The sequence below is a fragment of the Temnothorax longispinosus genome, chromosome 3, assembly GCF_030848805.1.
Source record: "Temnothorax longispinosus isolate EJ_2023e chromosome 3, Tlon_JGU_v1, whole genome shotgun sequence".
In the NCBI taxonomy this organism is placed as follows: domain Eukaryota; kingdom Metazoa; phylum Arthropoda; class Insecta; order Hymenoptera; family Formicidae; genus Temnothorax; species Temnothorax longispinosus.
Window position 1 is genome coordinate 22,548,868 of NC_092360.1, and position 27,675 is coordinate 22,576,542.

The 27,675-nt window shown below is 34.0% G+C and overlaps 1 protein-coding gene across 4 annotated transcripts in view; it reads right to left on the minus strand.

Moving 5' to 3' along the window:
• Positions 1-3,971: 3,971 nt before the first annotated feature.
• Positions 3,972-27,675, minus strand: part of LOC139809707 (scoloptoxin SSD14-like) — a 34,429-nt gene continuing 10,725 nt past the window's right edge. The window contains exons 1-10 of one of the 4 annotated variants that reach the window (XM_071772825.1): positions 24,030-24,119; positions 15,916-16,128; positions 9,975-10,205; positions 9,645-9,868; positions 8,873-9,065; positions 8,574-8,774; positions 6,286-6,535; positions 6,005-6,198; positions 5,688-5,928; positions 3,972-5,578 (exon numbers count right to left, since the gene is read on the minus strand). In XM_071772825.1, the coding sequence (XP_071628926.1) occupies positions 5,315-5,578; positions 5,688-5,928; positions 6,005-6,198; positions 6,286-6,535; positions 8,574-8,774; positions 8,873-9,065; positions 9,645-9,795 (1,494 nt within the window). In that variant the 5' untranslated portion in view covers positions 9,796-9,868; positions 9,975-10,205; positions 15,916-16,128; positions 24,030-24,119 and the 3' untranslated portion in view covers positions 3,972-5,314. Of the gene's footprint in view, positions 5,579-5,687; positions 5,929-6,004; positions 6,199-6,285; positions 6,536-8,573; positions 8,775-8,872; positions 9,066-9,644; positions 9,869-9,974; positions 10,206-11,522; positions 13,543-15,915; positions 16,129-24,029; positions 24,120-27,675 lie in introns of those variants that run through there. The other 3 variants (XM_071772824.1, XM_071772826.1, XM_071772823.1) reach the window with 3 other exon arrangements.

The window sequence follows — 27,675 nt, forward strand, 5'->3', positions numbered from 1 at the left end:
ATCGTATGTTACTTCTGTAAACCATATATATATATATATATATAATATACTATTGCTATCATACTAATTGCGTCATTGTTTTATAATGCCTACATGCAGAATGTTCCATATCTAAATTACTGGAAAATTATATGTATAATTTTCGTAGTAGCCGTCATTTTTGAAGTAATTATACAATTTTTGTCATAAGTGTGCGCACGTGTCTAAAACTAGATGTAATAATTTATGTAAAAAATTCAAAAACTTTTTCAGAAATAAATATCTTATTAAGCAAACTAATATATTAGAATTATTTCTTATTAACATATTATGATGTTTTATTAAAAAAATTCTATATTATACACTTGTACAAAAAAAAAATAGGGAACACTTCATGAACCCTAAAAATTAGGCTATTTTCAAACTGCTGTAAGTCGGCGAAAAATTATCGTTAAAAAAATCTAAAAAAGCATTTTGAAGCTTGAAGTTTCAACTTTAACGCACTTTCGGTGGATTTTTAAAATTTTTTTATTTTCTCTGTTGTACGCCTTAAAAAAGAACACATTGTTTTGTTCCTTAAAATTAACTTATGTTTGACTACTTGAAACTCAATTAAAAAATTTTTTTTCAAAAAATTCAATTAACGTTTCATAAACTACATACTTTTACCTACAAAATGCTTTTTTTTAAATTTTCCTACGATTTTTTTTACCGATTTACACAATGTTGAAGTTAACCCTTTTTTTTTTGAAAATTGGACACACGTTTGCATGACGTTTGAGCAAATAAAACGTGCCGTATTTAAAACGTTGCGCATGTATTAGTCATTATTGTAGCTAATTACCTGCACTTAACTGCTACTTAAACAGTGGCTTATCGTTTTGCAGCTTATCGTTTGGCATCCGTTCATCGCCATTATTACCGTCTGCAATTTTAGGCGATTGCCTCTCGCTAAATGCCCTTCGAAACGCAGCAGTAAGCTATCAATAAGTCAATTTCAAGATAAAGGCGAAACAATCTTGTGGGCGTAATCTTCCGCCCATCCATCCTCTCATAAAAAAGTCGTGTAAGAAATTTTATTGTTGACATTTCTCCAGTGATGATGCTGATTGGTTCTCTCATTGCACTGACTTCGTGAGCTCTGTCATCGTATATTTTGACAGTTTTATGTAAGGGGTTAATAGTGTAATAGTAATAGTTATAATGTTAAAGTTAAATAGACGTTTGTGATGTCTAGTACAATATAAAAGTAACGAATAACCAGTGACAGAACAGAAACATAAGCACGTACTTGCTCGATCTTCTGATCAAATTTCTTGACACTTTGATTTTACGACGCTTGCGATGCAGATTGATAGGTATATATGAAAATCAATATCTTATACGAGAGTTTGTCTTTTCAAGAAGTTCAGGAAGATCAATGCGCATTTTGTAAGTAAGCTTTCGATAACTCGCGCGCTCGAGCGTATCGGCACACCATCGGCGAGGGAGCCTCTTTTTTTGAAGTTGCAAGCAACTTTTTTTTCGTACGAACCGGGGAAACGCCGCGGTATGTTGCTACTGCGACCCCGTTGTATAAACTGCGCTGCCACTACGTTGGAATACACAATGCACTTTGACCCCTCGCACACCACCCCCTCTTCGGTATAGTCGTCTACGTCGCCTCCGCTAAATGGGTCAACCTTATTTATCGCGGGGGAAATATGTACGTGGACATCGACGATGAAACTCCAACGGTGAGATCTCGTCGCGAGAGACAACGAGATTCCAGGTGGAAAGTTTTCCCCGGCAATCTCGCGCGCGCTCGATATGCATCCGGCAGTTCGAGAACTCGGCAACTTGGGTTTATAATATTTTAAGCTGTCGCTAGATTTTCCAAGCTGCCCTTTCTCTCTTGTTTGAAATATCTGAGCTTTCTGCGAGACGACTATGTCGGGGCCAGTATCGATCATGACGTATTGTTTATTTAAATGGAGAATGCATTAGTTAAATCAAGTACCTATATAGCTTCATAACTGATGGATCGATCAAACAAAGTTGAAAAAAATCTAAAAAATATCAATATTCTTTGAAAATATGGATGTCCTTAGTAAATCAAGTGTCATTAAGTTTAATCAAATTGTATCAATAAATAATTGATAATTCACAGATCGAAAAGCATTTTAAATTTTTATGTATGTCCGATTTGAAAAACTAGTTAAATTTAACAATTTAACATATTTCACGTATTCAACCTAAGATGTCATATTTTTAAAAGAAAAAGAGAGAGAGAGAGAGAGAGAGAGAGACAGCGGGAAAGAGAATGATCTCCTTATAAATTATCATTCCCCGTTTCTAATACCGCCGTAACTTCCAATGAAGTACATCCACAAATGAAGAATCGTGCGTTTTACGTTGCAGATTCATCAGCCCGACTTTAAAATTAATAATTCTAAAACTTCGTAAATATTGTCATCTTCATATTTCAATATGAGGAAATTTTCATCAATTGGAACTTTAGTATCCAGTATCGTTATATTTTGACCGCACGCCTGGTCTGCTTATCTCGAACAAATTGGAACTCCTATTTATCTCGAGAAAATTTATTTTGAGACACCAACGATAAGAGGGTTTGCCAGTGCAATAAAGCGACGATAAGCCGGCGCACGCCATGGGCACGAGTCGACGGCAGCTAAAACTTTGTGAAAGCGTTCGTGCATTCTCAAGCAGTCCCGAATCCGGACGTCAGTAGTAGTTTTACCTTTTCCCAGACATGAAGCGAAACTTGTAGCACGAAATTTCGTGTCTGCAATAGAGTGACCGGACAATTTGCACCTATGCTTCCCTACGGCAAACTTTATATTTTCGATCTCGTAGCGCTATCGTGAAAACAAGTAGTCACTAGTAGCTAGCTTAAACGCGAGATACACGTATGGGAAATAATTGTCACGTGCGCACTTCAAACGGACCGTGTCGGATTTTAAATTCTTGTGTCTCCTCGAAGATTACACAGCCTCGTACGTTGAATATTCATGATTAACATCCCGGGATATGTTGGTGATTAACAAGGACGCGACATGATACACGCTCCTGTATAAATACCGACGCCGGTATAGCATACTTTCGCCTGCAGTGATTAAAAGCGAGGACATTCGGCTTGAGGCACACAAGTAGCTTTCATGTACTCACCTTTAATTAACCTTTTCGTTGCGACGGGCAAAGTTGCTTTTTCGAGTTTATCGACAAAGGATGTCTAGCTTCGCAATTACGATATTGTCTATATTAGACAGTACATTAACCAACGTAAAATAATATAATTAATTTGCCGATAATCCGAATTGCAAAAGCTTATGTATTAAAATTTATAAGAATTCCAAGAAAATTTTAAATTAGTTACAAATAATTATTTTGCGAAAAATTTTAATTCTTCTTTTATAGGGATTTTTATGAATTAAGAGTTTCTGGAGTAATAAAAATCTAGTGTTAAGGAATCAACGTGTGCATTGCCGATAGGAATGTGCGTGTCACGTTGTATTCTAATCGTTTGCGAGTAAGACGTAAGTACGTGACTCTTGCAATCTACCTTTGCGGAGGTGCCCGCTCGTAACGGGGACGTAAACAATTCGGGAAATATTTTGTTGTTACATTCACCGAGCCGGGTTATAGATATCACCGACTCGGTGCTGTTGCGGAGGAAAGCTGATATCACGCATTAACACACGCGCAATCAATCGAGCTTCTATGTCGTACGATGTCGACGCGAAGCGAAGCTACCGAAGCGTGAAAGACAGACGACGTCACGCCACCGACGACATTTCATATATTACATAGTTCCGTATTTTTTAATCATCTTGCTCTTGATCGCGCGATCGCAGTAACGAGTCCTGTAACTTTGTTTTACAGCTGAGTTTTATTTGGCAGAAATTTACGGAAATTTCCCCTCGACGTTGGCGAGTCAATAACAATACGAATCGTGAAAAACGTCACGATGAGGGCAGTAAAGGTAAATAATATCGTATTCTAACATTTTATTGAGAAAAAAAATAATAGTTGCAATTATCACAATTTTATTATAATTTTTAGTTATTTTTGGTACTAACTATATTTTTATAATAGTTATTTTAACAATGCGAATTATAGTTGACTCTATTCTACATGAGTGCTTTTCATTTAGTGACACAAGAGTTATTCTGTTCTTTTTCAACGTCTAGTGAACAACAAAGATAGAGTGACGCTCGACTTGTGTCGTTAACTGGAAAGCACCCATTATTATTTTCATAGCTTTAAGATGCATTTATTCAACCATATAAATAGTTTTATACACTCTAACTTGCGATTTGTGTATAGTATAAGTACTATAATAATCGTACGATAACAATATGACCATAATTGCAAGATTATGCATATAAAGTTATTTTTACTAATATTGTAGCAATAATAACTATAAAAATAAGAACCCAATCATAATTATTTTACTATGCAATTATAGTTGCAAATACCAAACATTTTCTCTCATTGTCAGTGTTGCTATTTACGGGAAAATTTGACACGTTGCGAAGTCCGTAATTCGCGGCAGTGTATGTTTTTGCAGCGAGAGAATGTATAATGTTTATTCAAGATGATATCACTGCTATTAATTAACTATACAAAAACAGATGTTTTATATTCGAATGTTTATATTCGATTATCCAACATTCTTTATATATAGCGTCGCATAATTTTTCAGGTTCATCAGGTGTTATTAAATGTCGCGCCTGCGAATCTGGCATATCGTTTGTATACTCAAATAATCGAATTCCTCTTTCGTTCACGGCGCAGTTTTATTTTCAAGGCCGAGTATAGATACGGACGACGGATTATCTCAACTAGGCGCGGAATACGTGCTCGTTCTCATACGCACTCCTCTCGCCACACATTCAATAAGTAGTGTCACGTCTCACGTCCACGAAATATCGAACAGTTGCGCTGAAAATTCGAATCGAATATTATAATTGTGAAAAAGAAACTCGTCAGTTTCCATGTACTTACATTGTTATCTGTTTTGCATAAATAAATATCATGAAGGTTCAAGGGAGGATAATAAATCCGAGATACGTGGATTGACGTGGATATTGTTGGAAGGAAGAGCGATGCATGGATAAAATGCGATTAGTGAGCGAGAAGACGTAAAAGTTATATTGAACAATAATATTGATGCGTATGATAACAAGATCGATCGCGTACGTCGGTGTTTATGATAATCACGAAGAAACGTTCGGCGCTGATTGAACAAAAAAAAGTCGGTTATCCTTCTTCGCGAAAGATTTGTGCCGCAAGGTGACGGCTGGATCGACAAGGTGATGTGAACGCACGTGAATCAATCGATTCCGTAGACGTCGCCGCCTTTGCGGTAATCGGCGTTGGCAAAAATTGTAGAATTTTCGTACAGTATGAAGCAGGCTACACTGCCGCGGACCCTGTAACGTTCCGCGACGTGTCCCAAACGTTTCAGACCGTCGACCACCTGCTTAGGGATCCCATACTCGTAAGACAGCTTTGACGGAAATAGCTGGTGATGTATTCTTGCTGAGTCCACCGCCTCCTTGACTGTTTGCCCCATCCAAAGTATCTTCGCAGTCACCTGAAAGCGTAGGAGGCCTTTATTCGTGAGAATTGTCCATTGATTTATTAATCTCGGCTAAATAGAAACCTGAATCCGGACTATTAGATATTTAAGGTGCTATACTGACTTGTGACACTGCCGTGGGAATTCTCTTACCACCGGCGGCACCCATGACCATCTTGACATCACCGTGCCGATCGATCAGAACGGACGGCACCATCGAGGACAATGGCTGCTTTTTAGGTGCGATATAATTGTTGGGGCTTGGCGGCATACCGAAATAAATAAACTGCGACGGAATCCTGAAGTTGTCCATGCCGTTGTTTAACAAAATGCCGGTTCTTCTGCTGACTATTCCGCTTCCAAAACTGCAAAATCGTCAGAATCGGAAAGAATATTTTAACGATTTGCAAACGATGCAACTTTAGGTGAAAATCCGCTTACTAAAAGTTAATGGTGCTGGTAGCCGATACTGCATCGCCATTCGGTGCCAGCACTGACACGTGCGCGGTACCGTGATCTTCAACAATAGCATAGTTAGGAGAACCATAGTGCCGTGGATCCTGCCACGTTTTTGTATCATCTATTTTCTCTCGTATCGCGCGCGCGAAACTTTTCGACGTTAAGTTTCTGGTTATCTTCAAAGGGATTGAAATACTGCACAATTATGATTGAAACAAACCCAGCACAATATTAAAAAAGAAGAATTCGATATATGTATTTACCTCGGTCATATCGATGAAAGCTCCGTCGCCCAGATTCGTCCTTAACGCGAACGCATATTTGAACGTCTCTATCATTCTATGATACGTGAGGATTGTCGCGTTAAAATCGGCTATGCTGGCCGGCGTGAAGCCGTAGTCGTCGAAGACGTTGAGAATAAACGAGAGAATAGCTCCACTACCGGGTATTCCTGTAGTCAAGAGTTTTATTCCGCTCGAAAGATTTGTCTGTATCGGTTGATCCCATGAAACTCTGGATAAAGATAACAAAGATGTAGTATAAATAAATAAATAACTAAGGATTCTCTCGCGATAATAAAATTAACAAGTAACAAGTAAAAGGTGGGCTTTGGGAGTACAACGCAGATAACAATGCGTAAGAGTTAACGCGTTGTAACAATTTTTAATTATTAATAAGATAATTATAAATCGGATGTTTCGGCTCTGCTTTGAGCTATCATCAGCAATGCGGTAATAATTAAATCAAAATAATTTCATGTTCTCCGGCATAGAGATGTACGAATACTACGAACCAAGGATTTTTGACGTCAAATCGAATCAAATCGACAAAATTTTGTTTGAATCAAAGCGAATCAAAATGTTAAAATATAATTTTTAATTAACAATATAATTATTATTAGATTGAATTTTAACACGTAGATAATAAGAGAATATTTTAATGTGAAAAAATAATATTGTATCTATAAATTCTTTTTAAAGCACACGTACAAAAAAATATATTTAATAGAAAACTAATGAAATATATTTTATTTAACGTCGCAGCAACTGAAACAATTAGCCGAAAAATACTTTAATATAGTATCCAATAACATACAATTACATACATAGAAATTAAAATAAAATAATATAGTTTATTTTATTATCAATACTCATAGATTACTATTTTTTACGCGTATTCAAACTTTTACTTATAATTTGATAGGGTTACAGGGTAGGGGAGACCGGGGCGAAGTCGTCACTATTTTTTTGGTGCCGATTTTTACCAATAAAACAAATAATTTTAGTAAAATGTGATATATCGTTGTAAAGAATGAAGCCTTGGCTACAAAATTTATATGGACATTTTTGGTTTACGTCGCTTTGTTCAACTGATATAGAGTGAAAACGACAAAGGTGCAAAAATTGAAATGTCAAAATTGCCGGGGCGGAATTGTCACTCCACTCTTGGACTGGATTTTAAATAAAAATTCATAATTCCGATCATGAAAAATAATAGGATACATTTTATTAATTATTTTTTAATAGAAAAATGGAAACATTAATTAAAAACACGATGGCGGAAAATAATTACAAGAAAAGCGCACACACTTATGTGCCCTACGCTCGCACGAAACACACTGTTTCTCGTCAGCTCTATTCTGTCATCTCTGAGCACACGCAGCACATATTATCCAAGTCCTCGCCGGAATCCGACCACTGCTGCTTTTTTGACTTTGATTTTCGCCCGAAGCCTCCATGATTAGTGACTACTTCGCCCCGGACACTAAGTTTAATCGTTCATCAAATATTAGAAATCAACGAAGATAAAAAAATTTCACTGGATTTGTGTTCAGCATGCATTAGTCTTCAGAATCACTTATTTCGAGATTAGGAGAGACAATAATATTTAAAATATTTAAAATTTTTGACGCGCAAAAAATTTTACTTTTGATCTCCGAAAACACGTTTGCCTTAATGAAAATAACAACATAGCATATAATCTCACTAAACTCCGTTGGTCACATGAGCACCATAAGTAGTGTTTACAATATTAATGGCGAGTTCACACAACATACAGATTTCGAGATAATTGTAGTGACGACTCCGCCCCGGTCTCCCCTGTGTCAAAGATTAGAAAGGAACTTTTTGACTGCTACTTAGTCACTTAGTGAACGGTTGTAATATTGAATGCACTTACTGAATGCGTCTATTAATGACTTTTGCTTATTAACGGAAAATATAATTTTATAAAATTGACAATATATATGATTTGTATTCGAATCATAGAAATTCAAATTTGAATAGTTCGCACATCTCTATTCTTGCAATAGGTGAGTACTTCTAGGTTGGGTGGTTTAAAAATAGTGTAATTTTTCGCGAGAAAATTCAAGTGGAATTTTGCTAATAATCATAGTTTGTAATATAATCGAAACCGAAAAGGACAGAACTTGAACGACAACTTATGCACTGTTAATCGCATTGTATACCTACTCTCAAAGGATATAGAAAAGGTAATATACTTAAGAACGAGTTCTCTTCGTGACGCACAATTGACACTTTTAATTAATTACCTGTACTCGTTAAGATCTTTCATCGTTATGATTCCTCCTTGTTCTTGCAAATCATTAACGAGAAGTCGTCCGATCGTACCGTTATAAAATTCAGTCGCATTTCTTTCGGCGATAATCCGCAGCGTTTCACAAAGCGCGTAGGGTTTAATAACGGAACCTGGTTTACGGAATTTGTTAGTTGCGGGATCGACAAATAGTTCTCTAAAAGATTGATGACGGGATATATTTCGTATACACGCCACTGTAAATACCTCATCATTCATTATGCGTGGTTCTTTTTACATTTGACAAATTCGTACCTTAAAGTCGGATCATTATAAATGCTTTTCTTATTATACGCAAGGCCGTCATATTGCACTAATGTCAGGACGTAGCCCTTTTCGCAGAGCTCGATGCTCGGTTTGAACAAATCTGCCCATGGCAATCTACCGAATTGTTGATGAGCTTCCCAGTAACCGGCCAGTTCGCCGGGCACGGCAACCGCCAGTGCACCTGTCGATTAAAATCCGTTGGCATTAAATACTCCCCTGAGGATTGATCATGTATCTTTCCCCCTAAGGCGAAAACGTGAAAAGTGAAAAGTTTCACCATTGAAGTTAATGGCGGAAATTGTCACTTTTCACCTTTCCGCCCTAGGGATAAAGTTACATAATCGCTACCCTGGTGAAAAAATTTCTCACTTTCTCAGATATTTTAGATTTATGAAAAATTCTGAAAAATGTATTAAATTTCTCAGATACTTTCAGAAATAATTGAATGAGGATTTTCTGAGTATGTATGAAAATTTCTGATAAATTGCGCAGATTTTCTCATATTTATTCAGATTTCTACAAAGATATGTTGGCGAGAAAAATCGGAAATATTTTATTATTATTTGGTCTGAGTTTTTCTGAAGGATGTTCCAATTTATTTAAAAAATCCGAGAAAATCTTTAAATTCTGAGAAAGTTTTAAAATTTTCGTAGAAATTCTGATTAATAATGTGAAAAATTCCGCGACATTTTTCCATCAAGGTCTTTCATCGGAGAAGACGATTGAAACATTGTTTATCATAAAATTTGTCGAGATTTACCGAACGAAGATGCATTTACGGATTTGCCATCGTACATCGTAGAATTTGAGGCCAAAGGTGCGCGGTCTCTTGCATTGAGAACGAAGGCCCGACGCGTGGATCTTTGATAAATCGTCATTATAAATCCACCGCCGAGACCTAGACTTTGCATGTTCACGAGTCCGTTGCATATTAGCGCGGCCAACGCAGCATCCACCGCCGATCCATTGCGTTCCAGGATTGATCTTAAAAGACCCGGCGAATCAATTAAGGGTATTTATCGACTATGTCGAATATTCTTGCAAATTAAGAAAAACAAGTTTTACATTTTTGTGAAATTGGCACACATACTTGCCGATAACGGCGCATGGTGCTCCGTCCGCGCAAACGGCACCGCGTTTGAAAGTTCTCAACTTGCTCCACGATGGTGGCTGGAAGCTTTCTGGATCGGGCGGCACTAGATATTCATCATTTCGCCGGTCCGACGTGATGTTACGTGCGCACAGACCGATGATTATGGCAATTATCAACGCGGCTACGACGGCGCTAATTATGATTACATGTTGTACGCGAAATCGAGATCTGGAAAAGAATAACAACACATTAATAAAGACAATACTTGAAACATATCAAAGCGGTTATTTTTTTAACACGGAGTTATCGACGTGATAATGTTTTTTACAACAACTTTGTTATTTTGCCAGCGCGCAGCGTAGCGATTTCAATATATCAAAGCTTAAGAGAGGCTTTTCGACGTTAAATCGATTTTATCGTTGCCCCTTTCTCGCATCGCTTTCTCTTATTGTTCAGCTGTCGTTGCAAAGATATTAATAACAACATTAATAACTGTATCAATGACATCAAATTATCATAAAATTATTCACGTGAATAATTTTATGATAATTTGATGTTATTGATATTGATTTAACAGTACATGCACTGGATTAACTATCTTTCTTCTTGCAAATAGAATCAGTATTTTCTGCCGATTGTTGCGACTCATTTATGATAAATAATGATGAAATATTGAACTTATTATATGTCACGCGTGTTACACGTGTATCTCATTATTTTAGTGACAGAGATTAACAGTGTATTTTTACTTAATCTATATTTTATAATTCTCTTTGTTAATTATAACAGTAGCAATTTTAACTATAATAATATGAACTGTCAATATAACGCTATTAACATAAAGCCAAATAGATGCACTGTTCAAAGGATTAATTAAATGCTATTACAGAGGCCGGAGACAAAAGTATTTTACGTTATTAATCATGCAGATAATATTGCATAAATTTACAAGAGATGTATCATTTAATTAAAGAAAATACAAAAACTAAATTTTTAATTATAAATCATTAAGTGTAACTATATTTTCTGTTTTTACACAATAGTCGTTTCAAAATTCAGTGACTGTTTCGCATAATAAAATTCTTTGACTAATTTACAATTAAACTTTTCTTAAAAACGTGATTGACAAGCAACTTCTTGCATTTCCATATAGTATTCAAAATTAATTAATTCTATAATCTTATTTTAACATTCATACAACTTAATTTAGTAAGAATTCTTCATTTTGAGTTGCTTTTAACTCAGGAATTGTTAAATTCAATATTGAGCTCAATTATCTAAATAATTATAAAATTGAAAACGTCAATGACTCTTATTGTCTTAAAAGAAAATTAATTTTAGATTGGTCAGATATTTTCATCTAAAGATATAAATATGAATTTTGTGCTACATTTCACACACACTATTTACCACCTTAATTAAAAAGCGAGTTAAAAATGTAGTAATAACCTAATAAAAAATTATTCTGCATTATTTCCCCCGGCTTCTAAAAAAAAGGCCTCTTCCGCTGACGTAACACGAGAATATTTTTTTAATCTTGCTCACCTAACTACTCCTAGTCTGGCAGAGATGCACCTTCATTTCGCTACGACAAATCCGCAGATAAAGTCGGAGTTATTTGTCCGTGTATTCACATTACACATGTATGAATGCACTAAAGGTTTCTGAATAATTAAAAATCACTGAGTGAAAAAAGTCATTCCACTCGCACCACTTAATTCTGAAACACACCCGCGCGACTTCTGATTTAGTTTCTCGCTAGTTGAGACACCGCCTCGCGACTACATGATCGATGTAGGCCTTCGACGACGAATCGATATACCGTTTCGATGAAAAACGATTGAAATCAAAAAGTAGAGAAAAGATAATAAGTTCTCGTAAAATTCTTACGCCGCCGTGATTAATGAGAGCATTCGTTTATATTCCGATTGGTCTCGATATTTTCTGCATTTAAACGATGCACGTTTTCACCTGTATCATAGTAACGAAATTTAGTCACAGTTCTCTCTTGCGATTCTCATTCCATCTTTTGTAAGTTAATTTCACATCGAGGTCTCGGTATCGCGATATACTCGCCCACTCAGCCTTTCGATCGCCGATTTTTCCAGCACGATCGCGCCGCTCTACTTTCGTCCGACGCGTGCATTCGGTACGCCAATCACACGATTCCCATCCCTCAAAAGACTTCCATTTAAATCGCCGATTCTATTTCCCACGATAGAGAAACACCCGCTCCAAAACCGTGCGCGCCGAGGATCGGGCGATGACTGAAAGCGTCGCGCGGTCTCGCGCCCTGCATTTCTGTCCTGCTCCATCTGGCTCTCGCTCCCTCTCTCACGCTCTCCCTCGCTCTCGTGAGACTCCGCTCTCTTCACGGCGCACGTTCTCTACTTCTGTCACTCGCGCTTACGGGATAAGGAAGAATGTTCCTCGCAGCTACCCTCTATCCGCTATTTCATTTCCGTGCAGATTCAACCCTTCTCGCTTTTCTTCCCTCTCCCCCTCTCTCTGTCTCTCTCTCCTCCTCTCTTTCCTTTTCTCTTGCTTCTTCATTATTTTATCATCCTCGTCTTACGCACACGTCGTTCGTTTCGTTTCATCTCGCGAAATAACTCTGTCTTCATATCCTTGTCTTCGTTTCCCTGACTCACGCGGCATCCCATACGCACGTATTCCACCTCCTGCTCATACCCGCTTGTCTCATCCCTTCGCGTCCGGTGCACGCGCGAGCATACAACGTAGAGTGCCACGCCTACCCCTTCTGTGTACGTGCCATTGATGCGAGAGGGAAACTTAGCTTAGTCCCGAGCTTCCACGATCCGGCTTTTTCGTTCAGCGTAAGTTTCGGTGAATTACGGCCTTGATTATGCACAAACGTTGTCGGAGTATGACACTTTATTGTAGACAACTCTTACAAAGAAAAACTCATAAATTTTATTAATTGTAATTATAATAATGTGTTATTGGGAAAAATTATAAAACTTGTGCGAAAATGAGAGCTGATGAAAGCCGAGAGTTGAAGACTAAGAATTGAGAACTGAAGATGGAGATTTTATAGCTTACAAGTTTAGAGTCGTAATGCACAATATTCAGAATTGTGAAATATCAGGATTTATATGCTGAGAAATTTACAGTCGAGATTACATCTAAATTTTAGATTAGTAATCAGCGTATGCTAATGGTTATTGTCCCGAATATACTCCCTAAGATATTACCCTGTATTCGTGCAAGCCGAGATTCTTTTCTTCAATCTTGACATAGTTTATGAAAGCAAGAATGGCATTTTAGTTTTTCTTTTCTAAAGTTTTGTAAAGTGACGTAAAGGAATTTTATCACTGCCATTTATTCAAATATGCAGGAATTTTAGAACAAAATTGGATTATTCCAATCTCGATTTCCGCATCTTTCGCAATAATTTATTAAGGAATTCAATAAGTAGACGTATAACAGGTATGATTCTGTTATTGAATATTTGGAGTATTTGTGTTACATTTCTACCCGCATAAGGTTTTAATTAAATAAAATTTAAATGTATAGTCTTATCTCTTTTATGACTTTCGAAACAATAATGTAAATTGGTCATACTTAACACTATTCAATTTATATAAATTAGTTGTGTTTGTAACATACAATTAGAATATATAAAACATAAAATTATATTATTAAAATTTAAGCAATAACGTAAATCAATATTCTTTTTGCGTGAATAATTGAAAAAAAGAGAAAAACAAAGGGCTAAAGTAATATAAATAATACGTCATTTAATTGATAAAAAATGTGCACAAAAAACTGTGTGCTTTAATATATCTCTTTTTAATGAAATATTTATTTTAGCGACAATGGACTGAATAAGCTTTTAACAAATCTGTATCTATAAAGGATCAATACTTAAGCTAACTCCAGTTTAACAATGCTTTGTATGGATCATATTTTATCGAAATAAGAGGATAAAAATATAAAACTTTAATAATATTTCAATATATTAAAATTGTCGACAAATACTCAAGAGAACTAAAATTTATACAAACTATAATGCTATTTAAAGACAATTTGTATTATTTTTTCCAACTTTTAATTTATTTTTTGATTATATTTTTTTCTACTAAAAGATCTATGCAGATTCAAAACCTTTTAACTGAATATTAAAATTGCAGTTATTAACAATTAAATGAAATTTTTGACAAAGAAAAGTTCAATACAAAGATTACTTGCAGAATAAATTCCCACTACTATATACTATTTCAAGATGTCCTGATGTATATTAAATAGTTGTCCGCGACACTATCATTCATAAATAACATTTAAAATCAATTTTTTGGCATTGACGTCGGCACTTTTGCTTCCAGTCGATGCTTTATACAAAAAATGGAAAAGAATAGATAAGTTTGGTTTCTGGGAATTCTGCCAATGAGTATTAGCTGTACAAGCAGAAAGTAATGAAATGTGATTGCATTCTCGTGAAAGGAACAAACTAAAATAAAATTTATGTATGAGAAGATATAATTTGTTATTAATTATTTTATGTTTTGAACACCGAGAAATTTCCTTATGCCTTATAAAGAAAAGATTAACAATAAGATAGAAAATGTTTTCTCTAAAATGAATAACACAGTGCACGCAAAAGTTTACTTATTGTGTTAGTTAAAAAAAAAGTGTTTTTCTGTGAATATGATTTCTTAAGATATGTATGTAATTTAAAATTATTAAAACTACTAGTTTATATAAAAAGCAACTATTCCCCTCTTCTTGAATTATAATTATGTTTCTGTAAAATTATTAAAAACATATAATTTTTGTATTATCATGATTGAAGGATTCAAAGTTCTGAAATAATAATACCAAAGCATATATGACTAGATTGATTGTAACTTAATTATTTAATATACATTCAATGTTTTACATTATGGAGAGTACTTTTTCCACAAAAGCATTTACATAAATTAATTTTATATAAAGTTCTGAAAGAATAAAAATTATTTAATATCTTTAAAACAAAATTAAAGAAACTGTTACAAATGTATTAAAAAGTAATAAAGAAATGTAGAATCTAGTTCTATTAATTACGAAAATACTATTAATGATTAATGCTGCAGAATTGTAGTTAAAACTAATACACACACACACACACACAAACTGGTAGTTACTTTTATTTCAGAAAAATTGTTCTTTTTAAATTTTTAAACTTGGAGGAAAAATTTTGCTGGCATTCATATCGGCGAATAGTATCCTCTTGAACCCGTAGGATGCATAAATCAGACGCGGGTGTCTGCGTAGGGCGAAGCCGCGTGCCAACTACGGTCGACTATGAGCGATGACGTAACGCACAGCCCTTCGAGGGACGCGACTGCAGCTGAGCAACATCTCAATGGTGCAGCTCCGAGTTGGAGTAGGTCAATGCGCTGGTGGGTAAGATACATTGGGGTCGCGATGGAACGCGTCGACCAGACGGCTCCCAACGTTTTTGTTTCAATTCGTGTAATCAGGGACGTGTAACATTCTGAGGACTTGATTCTAACCGCGGTCGTGAATATATTCGAACGTGGTATTTTGATGAACAAGTATTGTTCGATGTCAACGGAACATGTGATAATATAATTAAACTAAAAATAATACAGAGCTAAAATATAAATATTAAATCTAAAAAAATATATAAAATTCTAATTTAATTGTTTCTATCTCATTTTATTACTAAAGATATAATTGCGTTGTTTATTTTATTTATATCGCCGGTTAAACGGATAAATTTTTCTTTTAGCACTTAAATAAATAAAAATATATAAGTAAAACTAAAAGATAAACTCCCTCGCAAATATTAAGTGAGCAAATAAATCTTGTTTTTTGTAAAGTTGTTTTAGCGAGATCAAAAAAGTCCCTTTAATATCATCAATATTATTTGAAGTTGAATATTATTTGAAGTAATTGCAAATCGGAAACGTACCTCGAGTCCAGCTCTTCTGCGATCAACGAAGTCGAGATCGAACGTGTCAGTCGTCACTTTCTGCCAAGCGTAGAGAACCTTCTTTTCCGGCAGCGGTGGTAACACGATGTAGGGATACGAAATCTCCAGATAAGCACGAAGCAATTCAATTCAGCGATATCGCCGGCACGATTACGGTGTTACTGCCGATTCGCGTACGCGCGTATATGCGTACTAATATATAGAATAAGATAATTATAAAATAATTACATAAAACAATTACCTTGAATTAATCGTCGCGTCGCGTAAAAGAGTCACGGTCGGTCTAGCTCCGCGTGTACTTGGCGCGAGACACTACCGTGTCTCTTGATAGATCACAAGCTTATTTTAAATTTTTATTCTATTTCAATAATATACTAATTTTAGAGTTCGTGGATTAATTATAAAAGAATTGTGAGAAAGATGTAAGAATGATAGATGTTCCACTTAAATTGTAACAAAGAAAAATTAATTTCCTTTGTCTCGGAAAAGACGAAAGAAGTTGCTATTGACGATGAAGGATATTTTAGAAGATTGGAAAAAGATAAATAAGTAAAATAGCAATGTGTCAAATCCAGAAGATATTATAAGACATATGATTAAGATTAATGATAATGAGAATTTTTAAAATTAATAAATTATAAGTTAATAAATTTTTAAAATTGATATTAGAAATATCTTTCTAATACTTGCTTCTTACAAATATAAATGTAAGCACAAAAAATCACGATCGTTATTGCTAATTCGTATATTTTAATTTATATTTAATATATTTTTTAAAAATTCTGACAAATATTAATAGAATGTTTTTCGGCACATTATTCTATATATTGAATCGAACTTTGAACATTCAATAAATTTGTTTAAGAGACAATTTATTTATAGAAAATTATCTACAAATTTTTAGCAGTTACATGTGTTAGCGTCAGTAGATTATAACGTAACGTCTGGTAAAGTTGAAAAATATTGGTAACGATAAATTTTTAGATTTACACAAAAATTGTTTAGAATACATTCTGGATTATGTTCTTAGTTTTATCTTTTTGATTGATTAAAAATTAATTAATTAGAAAAATATTATATATTCCTAATATTGATTTTATATAATCTATATAGGTTACAAGAGCTATGTAGCGACGGTAGAAAATCAAGAAAACTTGTTTTCGACCGAGTTCTCACTTGGTATACTAGGGATTCACCAGTACCAGCTCGTGGTAACGATGTTGTATGTATTGTCCAACATTTAGTCATTATTTAATAAGAAAAATGTAATTTTAAAAATTACAATATCTCAATTAGCGTACATATACATATCCCTAAATTGCATAAAACATGTTTAATGGTATATAAATCATCCAGCAAGCAATATATGTTAGCAGTATGCCATCGATCAGTATATTGTAGGGAGTTGACATAACTACACATTAAAAACTTGTGTTTTTACCTGCAAAGCTTTATATGCATGGCAACATGTAGAAATAATGTTATTATGTGGAATTCCACATCTATTATCCAGAGTTAATATTTTATTGAGAAAAATGATGCAGAGCTTGATATATGAATACAGATACAAATAAAAGAAATATTGCAGAAAGCTTTTCACGATTCGAAGGATGATTTTTCGTTATGAAGTGTGATCCAATTCGTGCGTTCTCCATTGTAACATCTTTCATAAATTTGTAATTTCTCTTGCAATAAAATAGCAAGGAAAGGTTTGCAATAAACGAGCTTAACGGGAAGTTAACTTCAATAAAAATGCTTGGCTTAATGTTAAGGCTTGTCCGTCGTCCTTTGAATATTTGCTGCAATAAATGCAGCAACAATACTGTAAACTTTCTCTGTCGACGGAATAAAGATCTTCATTGTTCACAAATCTCATTTTCCGCGCCATTGGGATCAGTCAGCACGTACAAAAACTACATTCTTCTCTATGAAAACATCCGCGGGCGTATAACAGAATACATTTTTTATTTCCAATCGTTTCTTGATAAGACCTTATTTATAAAACAAATGAATTTATGTCGATATTCCTTTATACCGTCAGCGTGAATATGTGATAAAAAATACAAATATTTAATATAAATATCTAAGTATCTATAGGTATGATGCTTAAAATATTAATATTTTACATTTTTCGTGTAGAAAGAATTCTTGGTAAGAATGTCGACCCGATATAGATATAAAGTTTCGACTTTCGCCAATATGTTTACAAATATGCTTTATTTACTACCAACCAATCCTATTTTTATCGGCAAGATGGTTTAATACAAACCCGGTGGAATAACATACGCATGTTTCATGATGCAATCGAAAGAATGTATCAACGAGCGATGCGCCCGTACTCGATTCTGCACGTACCAAATGGTACACGGTATTCCGCGAGTTTTACGGCAGAACTGTGAGGGCATAAAAAAAATTAGACTGCATAATTCTTCTCGGTGATTCTAGGCGGAAATGCACGTATCATCCGTAATCAATGCGAAGCACCCGTAAACGCGAGTCGTCGTAAAATTCAAACGTTTCTCGTATGAAGAAAGGAGTGCGTGACGAGCCACCATAAATTTCTGAAATTTCATTACCAGGTCATTACCGAATTTTACGACATTACACTCAGTGAATTCACCCAATCTTTTTTTTGCCCCAGATCTGCCCATTTCACGATCTTTTCCTGGCATTAAAAAATTTTTAATTGCGAGTTGGTCGCCAGAATTCGAAAAAAAAGAACATGCATGGAAAAAGGTTGTTAAAAAAACTTTTGAGAATATTTCTTTTGTGAAGCACAGCAGAAAGAAACCATTAAATAATTTGTCCAAAATATATTAGACAAATATAAATAAGAAAATGTACGTTGGCAACTTTTTCAATTCACGTTTGAAAAGATACTGCAATTATTTTGATCTTTTGGCATTCTTTTACATTATCTACAGTATATTAAAGAAAATTTTAAAAGGAATTATAGATTGTTGCAAAATTTATAAATTTATAATTTATATTATATGCATTAATATATAGGTACATATTACTATAATTAATTTTATAAATAAAGAACTAATTATTGTAGTGTGCGTATTAGAAATAATTATTGCAGCGTGTTAATATAATTGATAAAAATTACTATTGAGTCTAAGATAATATTAACTAATAAACCTTTTATATCTTATTTTAACAAATATACATTATTTAAAACCAACTGATGTGTTTTTTTTTGGTCAAAAAATATTTCCTTGCTGCACAAGAACGAGGTTTCCGTAATCAGACACACAAAGCTTCGTCAACAATGTCAACATTCAACTGCGAATTTTACAGTAATTTGCCTATCTTTTCTGTCTTTCAAGAAGAATCGACAACATCATTATCTATGAGAACACAATGGAATACATTGCTGTGGGTTAAATGCATGAGAAACATGCACAGCTTGAGAAGGAAAATATATTGAGATACATTTTCCTACGAGAAAGTAGGAAATAATGATGACTTTCACTTTAATATCAAACATATGCAAAATAATGAGTTTATTTTCTGGATAAAAAAATTATTAATTATAAATTTTTAATATATAAAACATCTTATATAGTTTTGGATAAAAATATAATTATTTTTAATAATTTTAATATTAATATTTATTGTAAAAATTACTGTAAAAGCAGTTACACTCGGTAATACTCAATCGATTATTATTTATCGTACTTTTACATTTATCTGCAAAGTTCTTTCTTAAACAACTATCAATAATTTTTATAATATATGTAACATCACATTAACTCTTGTGTCAGACAAAACGTTTAATAATATAAAAAAGTGTATTTATATATTATTCTCAATTATATATATTATTCTCCTGACTCCATTTGTATATATCATATATTGCGGTATATCGATTATCAGAGGTCCACAATCGGTGACAGAATTACGTTACTAATTTGGCGAATATAATGTATCAATTATCGGTGCTATTGTTGACATAATTATGTCAATGTTTCCAGTATACTGCATCTCTTGAGAGATAATATATTGATTCTCTCTCGAGACCAATTGTCGTGATTCCATCGCGATGCAATAGAATGCATTGTCGTTAGTGACAGAAGAAGATTTGAAAGGACGTTGAATCTTGAAGAAAAGAGGAGATACTCGAGGATATTTTTGAGAGTGGCAAGATAAGAAATAGGCAGAATGTCGTCGCGGTAATCGGCGATCGTTCTTCGTTTCAAAGAGACGGCCGCGAATTTTTCTCACGTAGACCTTTGCTATTTCCGAAATCCTACTCGCATAGGATGACCATTCTTTTTTACGTGACAATAAAATAAAAAGTAATATATAACCAATATAATATATATATTACCAAGTAATGTATAAGTAATTCTTGAAAAATAATTAAACATTTATGTTGTATTTTTAATAGTTAAAATTATTTGATATATTAAATTCGTTTATTAGTTTAGATTGATAACCACGAATTTATACGTCGGTATTATATTTTTTTGCGTAAATATTGTGTAAAATATAATTATTTCGCAGTTTATTGCAATTATATTAAGATTCTGTATATATAAGAATATAAAACCATTTAAATATATATGCATATATTGAAGAAAGATATTGAACCGATTTTATACCTATGTCTGTATGCTTTCGCCTCTTCCGAAACTTTACTTCCGCTGTGATCTCTCTACGGAATGGAGAAGAAAGACGGAGCAGCGAATTCGCTGTCGCTGAAAATCGCGAGCGAACGGGGACAAGTGTGATTTGTGAGACGTTTATTCCGCGCGATTGCCGCATTTATTTCTACATGCCCGGTTCGCGCAACTTCGTCCAATGACGTAGAGAAAGAGTATGCGAAAAAAAAGGGAAAGAAACGAAGAAACGCAGCACGAACGAACGAGCTATACCGGAGCGCCGATTATTCGACGTATTCTGGATTATCTCTTCATTTCGCCGCGTTTCGCTCGTACACGACGGCATTCTACGTGTTCGCAAAATCTCGTTTCCCTCGCAGACGAGGAGAGAAGCAAAAAATATTTCTGCATTAAAGAAGCAGAAGAATGTAGGCTCACCGACTATCCTCTTAGTAAAAGCTTGCAAGGAGGTCCATGCAAAGGTGCACACTTTCAAGATAAATTAAATAAACACGGATAGACTTTAGTTATAAATAAAGATTTTGGACAGAAATAAAGATTTCTGTCCAAAATAACAAGGTAAAGTTGTAATTTACTTAAATAAGTTTTATTGAAAAAATAAAAGGGAGATTATATTTATATATTATAAAGTTATAACGACTTTTTGTTGTAACAGGATCTTGTCGCATTATTGTATGTTTTCATATAACCGTATTTAGAGTTATACTTGAACTTACTTTATTCTGTACGTGCAAAGTTTGCCTCTCCCATTAATGACGACATAAATATAATCTTACAGGTTTGGGCTTATTTCTTCTGCTTCTCAAGTACAGATTTACAAGGCCGGAAAGAAAAGATAGTAAAATATAGAAACACAACCAAACTTTTCAGAGAAGCAAAGAAGAGATAAAGATATTCCATCATTTCAATTAGAGATACAACACCAGTTAAAAGTTTTCATATAACATGAAAACTATCTTCTCGATTCTTCATTCACAGTTTAGACTCCACGTGTTTCCTTTCTCACGAACGTTTGCTGTTTCACGTCGTTTTATACCAAAAAAGAATCTCGCTGCGTGCTTCTATATAAACTTGAATAATGTGTTTTAAAAGCGCGTCATTGCCAACGGTCAGTTATTTCGCGCGTGGGGACCGACAGATGAACAGATTAGTGAAATACGCTTAAAGACATACGTTCTGCTAATACGTATAAAGTGTTCTTTATTTTTTGTCAAGCAATATCGAATTCGCGCGCAGCGGACGCTATGAAAATCGGCTCGGCCGTCGATCAGCGCATGACGCGCTTCGGCAATAGTATTCACGGATCAACACCGCAATCGTCGGACTATTGTTTATCAATAAATTTTCCCGAGAGGATAACCAACAAGAATAATGGTGCATTGATTGCAACGAATGCGTAGCATTTTTTTTAGTTTTTGTAACATTGTCAAACGCAAACGCGAAGCACATACAGTTTCAGGTAAATCGCGTGTATGCATGTATACGTGTATATTGAAATATATATCATAAAATCAAATATTTTTGTTTGATAAATATCGCTAAAGTAATATTATTACTCAACGAGTCATTAATAACAAGCAAATAATGGCATATCAAAAATATAAATAATTTTCTTTTATCTCCTCGCAAGATTTTTTTTATTTGTTACATAAAATTGTTCTAAGCGTAGTTTAATGATAACGATGCACCAAACAAATTTTTGTTAAGAAAAAAATTATCTACCAATTTGATAGGAAATATAGCTCTTTGCTATTATTATATGATTATATTTTCTAGCATACTAGAAATATACCAGAAAATATTTTAGTACACTAGAAAATATAATAATGTACTCGATTACAAAAGTATATCATTATATACTCTTATAACCAAACTTGGATATTTTATCTCGAACGACGAGGTAAAACATAAGTATGGTCGTAACAATTCGCGTCTCGGAGTCTTCGTTTTCATCGAGATATGAATCAGGTGATTTCTTGTTCTAGCGTTTTGATTTTTCATTAAGGTAGAAAACTGAAAAAGCGTAGATAAACCGTGAGAAAGTACAATCATCGTTATTTTGCATGTTGAATTGCCTCTCTTTCGGCTTCAACGCACGCACCGTGCGGTTACTTACATTTACATCTCACGGACCGAGTAAGATTGATAATACCGCCGAAGACGAATTATGGTACGACGCTCTTCCCTCTCCTTTCCATTTAATTCGTCTGTTACTTAATAATTCAGTGTCCTGCAGGGAATTTCAAATCAGCTATTTAATTCCTCAACCCCCGTGTACGTGCCCCCGTCACATCTATCAGTCTCTATATTCTTCTTTTTGTTACTGCACTACTTTAGCAGAATATATAAAATTTTAATATACTATCATGTTTGGATGACATTATGACGAAGAATCTGTAGCTATTATGTCATATTTCGTAGCTTCTACATAGGACGGGTTTCAAAGGAGAACACTGTCCCTGAGAAAATATAGAAGATTGACTCTTTAAAATGTTCTTTTTAAAATAGTCTATCATTTTATGGAATATATATGATAATTAACAGCAAATAATTTTAAAGAGAGAGAAAAAGAGTTAAAATCCTCAGAAAAAATATGTTATATAATTTTTTACATAATAAATACTGTGTAAATATGTATATACATAAAATTTTTTGTGAACGCTGATCCTTATGCATAATTCCTTTTTAATATTTTTTTCTAAATTTATTTGGTTTCTTTTAATTTATACTAAGTTAATTAGATTAAAAATTTAGTTAATTAATTTAATTAACAAAATTTATTTATCATTCAAGTGTCAGCAGTTGCCGATGAAAAGTTGAGCGCGATTTATTTTAAAAAGCGAACAATGCAGTGAATGCACATTTCACTCGCATACTTCTCTCTGTTTGCAACAATCGTTTGATTGACGTAAAACGCTGCGCGTTACATGACTTTCATCAGCAGAATGTGGTAGATCAAAAGAAGTGAATAAGAGCAGTGGAGCAGTCGATCATTTGATGGGATTAGTTTGCCATTTCTTTCTTCTCTCTTTTGTTTTATTCGGCTCACACTGCTCACAGTTATTCACAGTATAGATTTTAATTCTTATATAGAATTATAATAAATATTAAAGACGATCTATTACTTCGATTAACCGCTTCAATTTATTGAGTGTATTTTAAACTTTTGGCTCAGGCTACATACTACTTTTCATTTTCTTTTACTAATTAAACATATTGTGTAAATATATAAATATGTTTGGCTATATACATAATCGTGAGTACCTTAATAATAAACATATTGAACTATTTTATAAATATAAGAGTATTAATAAGCGGGATGTCATAAATTTTTCTATACAATTAACTAAATGACAAATAAAAGCAATAAGCAACGCAGGAGAGATAAGGTACACATTTTCGCGATCTTAGGCGAATTGCAATGATATTAAATTCATATTCACGTTCAATGTAGGTACATACCGAAATGCACACATTTCCTCGTCTACCATCGTACGAAAGATTCTCACAAAAGAGTTCGTATATCCTCAGTGCATCTTTCGAAGCTCCCATAGCTCTTGTTAAACGAAACGAGAGTTGTGCGAGAAAGCAGAAAGGGAAATGCAGTCAATAATACCGAAGCAAGAATCGTCGGGTTTCAATATTACTTCGGGCAAGAAGTTATTATGTTTACGTGTACACGCATGTGTGATGCTTCTTTTGATCATATACGCTGTATATCGCAAACATTTGTTCAATGAATAAATGACAAATTAAAAGGTCGGCGTTAACAGAACACCGAACTAATTTAAATGTAAATTGTATTCTTTCCATAACGGAAAAACAACAAATTTAACAAATGTTATATTGTTTTTACAAATGTTTCCTTTTACGCTTCAAGCGAGGATACTGACGCGGACAATGTAACATAATTTCTTGTTGCCACAACAATTATTATAAAAAGAAGACGTTCATAAATGTGAAATGCTTATGGATTATAATATCGAAGCGGTAAGGTATCATAAATTTTATATTACAATTGTCATCGAGTTAGAATGATGCATGTCATACTAGAAAATTATATTGTGTAATCGAAACCCCATTAAATTAATTTCTGCTTTATCCGTTTAATTTATCTGTCGGTTCTGTCGACACGGACAAATTGACAGAAGCCACGACCGGCTTTGCGGTGAATCTAGCTTACACTGTGAAGTTCAGCGAACGATTATTACGTTATCAATGTGATGCTTCATAATTTTCGCACGATTCACCAGTAATCAATTATGCGTTATTCGATGATTACCGGCTGACGATGTTGTAACCACAATGTTGTTTTATTTAATAATGCTTTAATATTCTGATTATAGTAGTACAATTTTAATAAGTCGTACAATTAAGTGAACATTAACATTTGTAAAATATTTTATGAGTTGTTTAATGTGTTTACAAGGAATATAATTCTAACTACAATATTATGTATAACAGCGAAGAGTAATATACAAATTTTATGCAGACTAAACTTGAAAAAATACTTCAGATATATAAAGAAAGAATTGTATATAGAAAGATTAGCAAAAAATTTTCAAAATCCTGGGAATCAGGTAAATAACTCTTGCGCTATCTTATTTATTGCAATGTTACATGTTATATAATTTAGACCTGTGGCCTATTTAGGATTAATTAGATCTCCAAGCAATTTAGTAATATAAATATTCGCGATTTTATTTACTTGTGTCATATTTATATAAGCCACACTTTAGGATATTTTGCAATAAACTAATAACATAACGCGTATGATCTAAATAAATGTGTTTAATATATTTGGCTTCTAAGGCGTAATCACCACTGAATTTTGTCATGTGTGATCGATATCAAAGGATGCGAGTACGGCTGCCGAAAGTGTGTTTTCATTCGTTCCCACTGCGGAATGGTGCATTCAAGCGGGAATTCTTGCATTCAGGAACAGCGTATATTGGCATTGTGAATGCACTCTTTGAAAGCACTGGCAGTCGCGCGTTCCTAAAATTTCGGGAGGTAATCTTGTGGAAAATACTTCCGCCGCGCAATACGATAACGCGCGATTATCCCGAAGAAATTTTATTTGTCGATATTGGTGATTGGATCAATTGGTCGATTAACAAATCTTCTCGCGAGTTCTTTGATAATTTTCGAGAAACGTAAAAATTACACGCGAATATAGTAGATAGTTTTCAACATCCTATTACTTTGCAATCTTTATATCTTCAAATATGGATATTAACAATTTTTTACCAAATATATTTAATATAAAGATTATAAAAAGTAAATTATACAAAAATAAAACTGCTTTGCTCTGTCTATCAAAAAATAAATATGATAATGCTCAAACTATATTTTGTAGGTTTGTCTTATTTTTCTTGAGATGTTTCTTTTCGGATAAAGAATAATGTTGCTTTGATGGTTCATATTTTATTCGTAGTGATGTTTTCACGCATATAAAATTTCTGTATCACTATAAAATGATAATATAATAATAATAAAAACGAATAACTCGAAGTTTGTTTATTGTAAAATATTATACCTATTCAAAAAAATCTGATGAATATACACTGCCACATACATTATGATAAAGTTTCAAAATAGAGACACTTATATTCACAACGGAGCACATCGAGAATTTAATGATACAACGAAATGTACGGCTTTTGGTGCCGGGTGTTTCCGTGAATTCGGAATAATTTTACGAGAGAGTTACATTTTCTGCTTTACGGAGATAAATCGTTTTTGCTTTGACCGACGTTACGAAGTTGGTTCAAAAACCACATATAGCTTGCAGAGTTTCGCTGTAGGCTAGTAGAACCGAAGTCGATGCGTTAACAAAATTTAATCTGTAAACGTAATACTCAATTTCCGCGTTCTCCAAATGGCATGTAGAAGTTAAAGCTGGACTTACAATCGTAAGCGAGGATTAAGATAAGCTTGTAACGGAGGTGGGGCGCTATAATTACCTAAATTTTACCCACGCTTTCTCGCAGGCCGAGTGATTACAAAGACTACTAAGAGTTTCTCAGTTAATTTCCCGAAGCCAAATAAATTATACGAAACAGAAATTATGAGTTTCGTGAAAGGATAGATTTTCATCCTAAACTTGAATATATGTTCATAAGCGGATCCAAGTCTTCTGATTTCAAAATTTTGTAAATAGTTAACATTTTCTGCGTAATATATTAATTACATATTTATAATATATTTTCTGTTTACGGAAAAAATGTACTTCTACATAGACACGGTTAAAATATCTTCGTCGACCGTTTTACATTTCATTTGTTAGTCAAGTGGCTCGAGTATGGTAAAATGTCGCTTTTATTTAAACATGTTCTTGCATCTGTATAACATTAAAAAACAATTGATGCTAAAAAATTGTTACATCTGTCTTCCCCGCTAGACGGCTAGACGGTAGAACGTAGCACAGATCAACCGAAATGCTAAACAAGGCCAGCTGAAACCGCGCGCGGTGTTATTCATTGCGCTTTTCAAGAGGCGCGCTATATTTCTCGTCCAGTCAAGACCCGGATTACTTGGAATGAACAGTCGAAAGCGCGACCTGCAGTACGGGGGGGGGAGGGGGGCTTACTCGTCGTTACGACAAAACATGAAATACGCGTTAAGCCTTCGCGAAAATGACTTTGCGTAGAATACACGTCACGGTGTACTTCCTCCTCCCGTAAATAAGGAAGGCGAAACGTTTCCGTATAATGCACCGGGATCGTCAGTGAGTGCAATATTGCAAACGACAAATGCATTTCCGCGGCGAGTTTCGAGGCTGTGTGAAAATGCACGATAGAAAAAACTTTATGGAAAAGCTATTCTCGCTTACTACTTAAATGGTTGCTTTGTTATTTACATGCAAAACGTGAAATAAAATATAATTAAAGCGCTGACATTTATTTTGCATACATGTGTAAAAATGTGCATAGGATTTTATATTTACACTTGTGTTCAATGTCATTTTTAGCAATATTGTCGTCTGTTTTCATGTTTTATTTATATATTGTTAATCTATATGAAGGGGTAAAAACCACAGTGGTGTAAGTCAAATTTTTAAAAATATTTTTTCGTGTGCATAGATGCAATTTATATATTGTATAGA